The following is a 10,335-nucleotide window of genomic DNA, read 5'->3' as shown; positions in this document are numbered from 1 at the left end:
CTATTCTGAGATGACATGTAAAATATAAAGCTAGCTAGTGTTTCTTGAAGACACATTTGATGTGAGAGTATAAATTAATGTGAAATTTAGGGTACCTTTAATCATTGAAAAAACCTAGAAATCCACCACGTGGCATGCCAAATTAAATTATTAGGATAGACAAGAGTATGGAGTTTAAGGACTAGAAACTTGTCTTTCTATGAGAAAGTAAAGTAGGGCTTGATTTATCTCCACAATTTTCACTAAAATCTTGTAACATGCCACAATTGTTTGAATCTAGAAATACTTCAAAGTTTACAGACCAATGATGCTCTGGTAGTTGGATAAATTGATTCCAATAAATATAGGATATGGTAAAAATAGTGTTACATTAATGAATTAATTGATTCAAGATAGTTGAATTTTAAGATTTATAAAAGATATTAAAGGAAAAAATAATCCATTTTAGATCTAGGAGAGTTTGAAAGGTGTGTTAAGACTTGTTTTCAAAAAAAATCAAAATCCCAATTTTTATAATTTATATTTTTAAAAAAATCATTTCTAAAAGGGCTTGGAGCACAATTTGGCATCAAAATTATTTTAGTCCTTTGGAATGGATAGCCAAAGGAATTCTTTCCAAAGGATTGAAACTCTAATATTTAGAATTTTTTTAGTAATGCAAATAATTATATATTTTGTGCAATGAACGAGAAGTTATGATCCACCAAGCTGGGTGACAAGTTATACATTTGCCTTTTCAATTTTATACTTTTGTTGGTTATTTTTACACACTCAAATTCTCATTTTGAAATCAAAGAATGTGCAACTATTGACATTTTACATAGTTGTAAAAACTTTTTAATTTAAAGTTTTCGAAGTGACACATATAATTCAAAATTGTTATTTTGTGTAATTCATTTGAACTTTTACAATAATGTAGGTTGTATGTCAAGAATTGTCCTCTAAATTCTGAGTAACAGGCAGATATGCAAAGCTCCATCCATGAGTCACTATCATTCATTTTTTTAGTAGTTCTAAATTCTTAGTAGCATGCAAAGAACTATGAAGCTTGGGGGGTAACTTAACCACTAAAAAACCAATCAACCATCCTTAATTTTATGCACCAAAGTTAATTCAAGAAGCACATATTTGGTAAATCCAAATTGAAAACCAATTTCATGTGACAAAGACCTTCTATCTACATATTAATAATTTATATATGGTCATGAGATAAATCCACTTTGATGTAGATCTTCTTCTAATGTCAATTATGACAAAATTGTTAGATTTAATGCAAAATAACCTTTCTTGATGGAACATAAATAGTTGGAGGAAATGGCAACATGACAAAGGAAAATCTAAAAAATTCTAGTACAACAAGCAAATAAAGCTTCTTTCCATTGGAGGTGAAAAATTCTAAAGTCGAAGGCTAGAAAACTAATGGAGATGACACAACATACCACACAATTGCTAGAAAAATAATCTAAAATGAACACCCTTGATAAAGGAGAAAAGGAAAAAAGCCTTTGGTAAGATTTTGGTCTCTATCAAGATACACTCCATAGTGACTTGGAAACCCATTCCAATGACATTCTTTTAGCAAGGAGCCTCAACACAAAATATCTTATAAGAGAATGCTACTCTAACCATTGGTATGCAAAATAAAATTCTAGAATAGATTAAACCACATCAATGGGGGTATTAGAAGGTGTATCTCATAAAACACTTTCAAAACTAATTTCTAAGGGACTTGTTAGAAGAAGCCATTACATTCACACATCAAAGCATCAATACCAACATCAATTGCAAGGTTGATTCTAGCCAATGCCATGGTAAAACCAAAGCTCTCACAATGAATGCGGTATGATGCAATGTAAGACAATAATGCTAAACTAAAGTATGCACACCAAAAGTTCTAAGAGATCTAATTTCTCATATTTCTCTTTTATTTTATTTTTTCAACATATATATAATATTTTGACCAAATTGTAATTTCAATCGATTTTGAAAAAAATTCATTTCAACTTGACTTCAATGTCTCAAATCACTTCTAGACCCCCAAAAATACAAAAGAAAAAAGACAAAGAATAACAATTTTATGTCAAGAGGATTTCAAATCGCAAGAACTCAATCCTACCAAGCAAAACATATTTTTATTCAATAACAACTAGTGATCCATCTTAGATTTTCTACACAAAGTATTTACCATTGTGTAATGCGTCTAGGGCTCATATAAACATTACTCATTACTCATTTCACAAGAGTACAATGCTGCCTATCTATTCAAAAAGTACTATAAAGTCGTATGTTATACTAGAATTCAAAGATTCTCATTCTTAATTTAGAAGGGATAAAATCCATTTAGCTGACATCTAATTATGGTTCTTTTAGAACTTTTTGTTTTATCTCTTATCTTCATACTTGTCTATATATCTATATCTATATCTATATCTATATCTAATGATAATTGAAAATTTATGTTGGCTGGTCAATACTCAAATGACCTTGACTAATGGATACCTTCTACATTTCATAAGATTTTTGGACATAACTTTTATTTTGTAAGGACAGTCTTTACACAAATCTTACCAAAAAAGGAATCCAAACTGAAATACTTAAAAAAAAAAAAAAATGTAGCCGTAGGTAGTCTAAGGAATTCAAACTGAAATACTTTGAAAAAAACTAAAAGATGTAGATGTAGTTAGTCTAATTTATCTCAAGATGTATTTTAATTCATGGGATACTCAAGACAGATTTTTAAGCCCATCACATGTTTGAAGCTGAAAAAATTAGTTCTTTTTGTGGAACAAAGTCATTCAAGAACTGGGCCATCAAGTTAAACCTGGTAGATAGCGGACTTTTAAACATCACATACTAAATCTTCACTCCTACACTATAAGTGTTAAATAGTCAAAATTGACTTATATGAATGATGTATAAAGGTGACTGGTAGCTAATTCCGGAACCAGTTGAGACAGATGGGTTTAACATCACGGTATACATCTGGGTACAACTTGTGACCCAGGCTTTTGCTACTTGCTTTTTATTGTTGCCAAACATGATGTCAAATATACTGCTTTTTATAGCTGCCATCACTGCCATGCTGCTTTCTGTAGCTTCCATTACTGCCACACTTGTCAAGTTCATGAATTTTTTGTAGCAATTCTTCTTTAACGTCTGTCATACGTTTTCCTGGCTTATCGTTAGTGAAAAGTCACATGGGATTGCAGATTGACAACATTATAATGGAAGAGTCAGCACAGGTTGTTTCTCAATTTTTTCGAGTACTTTGAACACCGCAGATTTTGTTTAACTATCAATAGCAACCAAAGATTGAACTTACGAAAATCCAACAACCTCCTTTTCTATAGAAAAAACCCGAAAAATTTAGTTGCAAATTTTGTTTCCTTGTATTCAACTCAGGTAAATAGAAACAAATACATTCAATCTTCATAAGATTAATGTGCGGCAGTCCATCCAAGGAGAAAACGTGTTAATCTAAACTTCTAACTGATATCTCATGGCTTAAGTGTATAAATATCACTCATTTACAACTTCTGTCAATGACTTGCTGTTATAATCTCTGGAAGTGAAGCATAGAAAAAGAACCCAGAGAAGAATTGAAATCTAAGGAAAAATGAAACCATCAGGCCCCAACCAAGAAATCCTAATTACCATTCCTTCTAAAGAGACAGCAAAGACCACTACAAGTGTTGTCAATAGCACGTTGTCTTCTGCATCAAACATTGCAAAGATATTGCCCACTGGACTTCTGTTTGTGTTTCAGGCTCTTTCTAATCTTCTCCCCAACAACGAAGAATGCAAAACAGCAGATAAGTATTTGGTAGGGATGGTTGTGGGTATTCTTGGAATAGCATGTTTCTTCCTTTCACTGATAGACACCTTTAAAGATGCCTCCACAGGGAAGGTCCATTACGGGATTGCTACCATTACTGGGTTAGCCACTACTAATGGAATTAAGCCTTCCGATGAGTCCGAGTATAAGATTAAGCCTAAGGATTTGGTTCATGCAGCTATGGCAGTCTCGGTATTTTTTGTGATAGCCCTCACAGACCAAAAAGTAGTGCATTGTTTATATCCATCGGAAGAAGATAACATACAGAAGGCGTACCAGGCACTTCTTGTTGCGTTGGGTGCACTTAGTGGTGTCATAGTTGTTAAGCTTCCCTCGAAAAGGCAAGGAATCACTAGTCCGGTTACAACAACATGATGTCAAATTTTGCATATTGACAAACATTTAAAACTTATTTTCATATACTGAGGAAGCCGCAGATTCTTACATGTTGGATGTATGTTCATCAAGAAGGTTCATGATTATCGCGTTTATTAACCAAGACATTATTTGTCATCTAAAATAAATATGAAGTTTCTTGCTTTTCATAGTTTACTATAAGGAAACCAAATTCTTAACCCTTTTAAAGACAAATGGTGGACCAAATAAGCAAATTTAACAAGTGTTCTCCTACATATTGGAAAGTTGAAGTGGCGGGGATTTGCTGTAGGTTGGCCATTCCCATATGCTTGTATAACATTTTTAGTGGCATTGACTTGCCTTATGTTTTTGTTTGTTAGAATTCATATTGTTCCCCGCATAATTCATAAATAAGGATTGATTCGGTAAGTTTGCAAACACTAATCTCGTGTTTGCTTGTATGCATGCTGGTTTCTGTTGATGAGAACGAGTAGACATTAAAATATTAAGCCGATTGGGGAATTTAGATTTAATGTGGTCAATATTATGTCAAATGAAAAATTTAAATTATAAATAAAATATATTATCGTGAAAGTAAGACAAACAATAATAATTAATATCCTTGTTAGATTTACACTTCATCTCAATTAAAAGCATCTGGAATATGGTGGACCTCAATACCTTTATCTATTGTAAGAATATAAACCAAAATTATGGAGATAATTTTCAATAGTTTATATGTTGTTGCTAAGTAGACATGTCAGAGGAAATGACTTCATATTGAATGATATTCTTAGTTTCCAAATGTAGAGGTTGAGATTGTAAGCTCTATTAAGTTGTTCTATGAATTCGTTATTGTTCTTAAATTAAACTTTCGTTAATTGAGCAATCTTCATTATTTGAAGTGATAAATTACTACAAAATTTTTGATGTTTGACCTAGATCATAATATATTGTTTGGGAGAAGTTTCCATCAATACTCCAAAATGTGTTTGGTAAACTTGGCAACATGTTTTAGTCACATTGTTCTCAGTAAAAGTGTCAAGGAGAGCATTTTTCATAATTAATTAAATGAGAGTATGTTTCATAATTAGGTCGTGAAAATAAGCAATTAGGAAGGATATAAGGGAATGTCAAAACATCCACACATGGGGCCATCACCAAAAGGAATATAAAATGAGCTTGGCCTTGGTACTTAAGGGGACGAGGGGATTAGGTAAATAAATTTGATGCATTAGCCAATAGGAAACTCAACGCAAAGACAATTATATGAAGTGAGTAGGGCTTGTGAATGAAGTTTAAACAACCAATTAAAAAGGCTCAATATTTTTCATTTAGTCCACTTAAACGTATAATTTTAATTATTTTGAGTAACATGTGATATATAAAGTTATCCAAAGTTACTTATAGATAGACATGAGGGAGGAGATAAAATTATGTGTTATTTTGGCCACTTCCAATCGTTCAAAAAAATTAGAATTCCAACTAATGGAAGGAAAGATTAAAGAAGGAAAGATTACATAATTGGAAAGGTGAGAATTTGGAGTTCAAGGACTAGAATCTTATTTTCTATGAGAAAATAAAATAGAGCTTGAGTTATTTCCATGATTTTCACTAAAATCTTGTAGCATCCCACAAATTTTTGAATCTAGATATTTTATTTTGATTTTACAATCAAAATGTTCTGATTAAGTAAAGTGGGATAGGGCTCGAACCCTTGCAACAAAAAAATCAAGTCTATAGGAAAAAAGATAAGGTCATGAGCAGTGACACCTACAAAATAGAACCAGAACCAACAACTGCTAAATAGAAAACAAGAACCAATAAAAATTAAAGAAAAATAACCAAGCTAGGACACAAAAAAAAAACCCAACCAAAGCCTTTAAGAACAAAAAGACAGACCAAGATGCTAAAAAACAAGCAACTAGTAGCAAGGAACTAGCATAACCATCATGCACCATCCACTGAGCATCGCACTGGCCACAGTGACCCATTAGACACCACCTACCTAAAACTAGAAACATTAGAAACTAGACCGCATTGACCCAAACACAACCACTAGAAGGCAAAAGAGGAAGGCCAACCAACTACCTTTGCAACCCCTTGAGCTACACTAGGAAACAGAACTTGGGAGAGCATAAAGACATTGTATCACTCGTTCCCTAGGAGGCCACCAGATTACCATCCACTTTTCTTGAGGTCTCTCCTTATGCCTCCTCTTCATTAATCTTTCTTCAAGATGGAGTTTCAGACCACCAATGTCGACCTCCATCTTTTCTTGAACATAAATATTGTGGGGAATCAAATTATTAATCTGATCCTCAAGCTACTCATGACCTTTCTTATCTATAAGAGCCTTCAACATCTCATCCTTCCCTTCATTTGAGGGCAGCCTATTCCAAAGATCCACCACCTTCTCCTCGAGCTGCTCCCAATTGTACAATTTATCCCTAACTTCCCAATTGAATTCCTACCACACTTTATCCCTACAACCTAAAGTATAGTCCACCAATTTATACTCTACCTCTATTATGGCTTACACCCTAGATTAAATTTCCTATAGGAAATATTGATGCAACAAGAATATGAGGGTACCCCTATTGGAGGCAATCTGGATCCTTGCAAATAACCACATAGTAGAAACACAACACAAGATACATAGTCTGATACCAAATGCAATTCTTTATTCATATATAGAAACCGTTTACATACAATATGCTAGGCTCTAAGATCTTCCTAGTTACAACCAAATATAATAGCAATTACAAAATCAATTGTACAAGATCCCTCAAGATCCACTCCAAACACTAGCTAGTCTAGATCCACACTCTGGTAGAAACCTCCAAGGAAGTGCTCGTAATCCCACCAAGAAATCTCCTTGTTTCCCAAGCCTTAGCTACCAACCCTTCTCAAAGTTTTCTCCTCTACCACATCCTCTTCTCCAAGCTAGATGATAAAAAATTCTTACTAAAGACTCCTCAAGAGCCCTTACTTATACCCAACTAAGCCATAGGTTAGGTTGTTCATTAAAAAATAAATTAAACCCTTACATTAAGTATTTGCATAAGTCACAAGTCACCCACAACAAAAATTAAATACCCATACATAAATTAAATGCCAAGAGTTAGCTCACTGATAAGTTAGCACCACAGGAACCAAGACCAAGCTTAGTGTCAGAGAAATCAAGCCAAGCATCAATATTCCACTCCAAACATAACCGAGTTCCTAGTGTAAACTGAGCTACTAGTATATGCCAAGAAACTAATATATGTTGAGTTCTACAGTGAATGTCAAGCAATAGTATCTACCAAGCTCCTTCAGTGACTAAGGCCCCTTCAATAACTGAGCTCCTCGGCCAAAACTATACCCAATAATGACTGAGTTACACTTCCTTCTTTGACTGAGTCCTCCAACTCCAAGATCAAACTATAGTACCTTGCAAGATCTCTAGTAAGCCTAAGAAACTCTTGTATCTAACACCTTAGGTTTGAAAAGATGTTCTTAGTAGCTGGAAGAACATCTTCTAAGATTCAACACATAAAACCCAAATTGGTTCTTCACATACATATCCACCAAGTTTTCAACTTGTACAATATTTCACTTGATCTTCTTTTGCTTCTTCAAATTCATCCTCAGTATTCCACTATTCTATTTTCCATGCTGATCTTCAACCCCTTCATAATCCTTCAACTCAACTCAACTGCCAATACTCAAGTTCCTCCTACGAATTTCTTCATTTTGTAAAGGAATCAAGGAGTGCTTTGTGCCACCTTTCTCAATAGTAAACACATTCTTGATACAATCATGCATAACCTTGCAATCATACTACCAAGGTTACCTAGCAACACATGACAACTATTCATGTCCAAAATATCACACAACACTTGATCCTTATACTGCCCAATCTAGAAATCAACATGGCACTACTCCCTTACTTCCAAAAAATGCTCACCTTGCAACTAGCCAATCCTATAATTATAAGGATGTCTCATTCTCTTCAAACCAAGTTTTTGAACCATCTCCTCGGTAGCAAGGCTATCACTATTAGTACTACCTCCATCCAAAATCACATTGTAGACTTTATTACTAGACTTATGACGAGTCTTGAATAAACTAGTCCTTTGACAATATTCTAGTATCCTCTAACCAACTAGTAATCACCGAGCTAGTAAATTCTCTCCTTGCTCAGGTTGACTCTCATGGTTCTCAACTTCATTCACAACAATAGGTCTCCTACAATGGGGACATTCAAAACATATATTCCCTTCTTCACCACAACTATAGCACTTACCTCTACACTCACCTCCACTTGTCCTCCTTTACTAATCAATAGGTTTTTGTTCATCTTTTGCACTCATTTTAGCTTTTTTCGAGCTATCCCACTTCTCCTTTCCTCTGGCATTTCCTTAACTTTTCCTCTTAAATTTATCTCCTACCTTAAGGACATACTGATTAACATCCTCAACCATATCAATCTTCAACATACCAATCTAATCTTGGATATTTAATCTCAAACCATTAATATACTAAGCTACCTTCTCCTTTTACAATTCTCTATGTCCAAACTGAATAGTCAACTTGTAGATATCCCTGGTATAATATTTTATAGACATATCTTTCTATTTTAGATTCTACAACCTCTTAAACAATTCAAGTTCATAATTCATAGGAATGAACTTAGTGTTCAATTTAGTTACCATTAGCCTTCATCTAGTGATCTTCATTTCACATTCCTTCTCTCTATCTCTTTGCAATTCTTTCCACCAAAGAGTAGCATTTCCTTTCAACATAGTTTGTGACAACCTTAGTCTGAGTGGATCCTCAATATCTCAAGCTCAAAGTAGTCTTCCAATTCACCAATCCAATTAATCAATTCTTCAAGATTTAAAGTACTTGAGAAATTAGAGACCTCCATCTTATGCTTTAGCTTCAATTGAGATCCTAGTCTAGCAAATTGACCAGCCCTAGTTCCAATAGTTCTCTCAACTTGATTAGCTCTATCCTCACCATACTATCCACTAGCTTTAAAATCTTCAAAAAATTCCTCATAGCTACCTTTGGTACCCACATGCCAAGGTACACCACCTATAGTACACACAATTTCAGCAATCATGTCACTCTTCATCAATGCCATTTGAGATTTGAAATTGGCTTTAACCTCCTCCATTTTAGATCTAAAATCTTCTTTAATCTTCTCTAAGATCCATTCTTCCACAACATCACTGAGATCATCAATCTCCCTAGGGTCCCATCTCCTTGGAGGCATCTTCTAAGATTTTTGCAAATTCTTTGCAAAAAATCCACAAATCTCAAAGATCAATCAACTCCACTAGATCAACCTTATCTAACTCTAGACCCTTGTCCAAACTACCTCAACTTTGAAAATCTATCTACATGATAAACAACAACCTTGGATCTAATACCACTTGATGCAGTGAGAATTTGAGGATACCCCTACTGGAGGTAATCTAGATCCCTGCAAATAACCACACAATGGAAGTACAACACAAAATACACAATCTGATACCAAATGCAACTCTTTATTCATATATAACAACTATTTACATGCAATATGCCACATTGTAAGGCCTTCCCAGTTACATACTATAAGAATTTGGCTTAGGCCAAAATTCACCCAAGACTAAGGAACTCAAACACAAGCCCAATTGTAGACCAAATAGAGAGAGTATGATCAGAATGATGATATTCATTCAATATGCTAGCTTAAGTGTACACTAGGAGTGCCTGTATATAAAGGCCTTAGGAGAGCTTCTAGAATGCATAGAAGTCAGCAACATGATAAGTCATACGACTAGGCACATGTCCACCAAATATGGGTTATCTTCCATTGAGCACATAATTAAGTGCGATGATGTGAGGATAAGCCTAGAATGGTGTAGCACATAAATTGGTGGTGTAGACAACATGTGCTAAATTAGGAGTGTGGATAACTGTGTTGTCAACATGACAACTTAGTGAATGATGCAAACTCCTATGTTGTAGACACCATGTGCATAATTAGAGTTGCATAACTCATGAGAGTACACAAACTCCTAAGTGTCTCACCTAACTAAATAATAAAATAATGCAAAATAACTAAATAATGCATTAACCTAAGTAAACTTAAGTAAGTGTAATAAGTA

At 34.2% G+C, this 10,335-nt stretch overlaps 1 protein-coding gene across 1 annotated transcript; it reads left to right on the top strand.

Annotated features, from left to right (window-relative positions):
* Positions 1-3,616: 3,616 nt before the first annotated feature.
* Positions 3,617-4,210, top strand: LOC149537371 (protein DMP7-like). The gene has a single exon (XM_089800422.1). The coding sequence runs from the start codon at positions 3,617-3,619 to the stop codon at positions 4,208-4,210; it is 594 nt and encodes a 197-aa protein (XP_089656548.1).
* The last annotated feature ends 6,125 nt before the right edge of the window (positions 4,211-10,335 follow it).

The sequence above is a fragment of the Cupressus sempervirens genome, chromosome 9 (assembly GCF_028749045.1).
Source record: "Cupressus sempervirens isolate cs-2001-9-10 chromosome 9, ASM2874904v1, whole genome shotgun sequence".
Lineage (NCBI taxonomy): Eukaryota > Viridiplantae > Streptophyta > Pinopsida > Cupressales > Cupressaceae > Cupressus > Cupressus sempervirens.
Note: the sequence above shows the minus strand (reverse complement) of the source record. Positions and strands in the feature narration are given on the sequence as shown.

Bases quoted from the DNA above. Each gene is read 5' to 3' on its own strand.
- LOC149537371 (XM_089800422.1), top strand. From the start codon at position 3,617: ATGAAACCATCAGGCCCCAACCAAGAAATCCTAATTACCATTCCTTCT.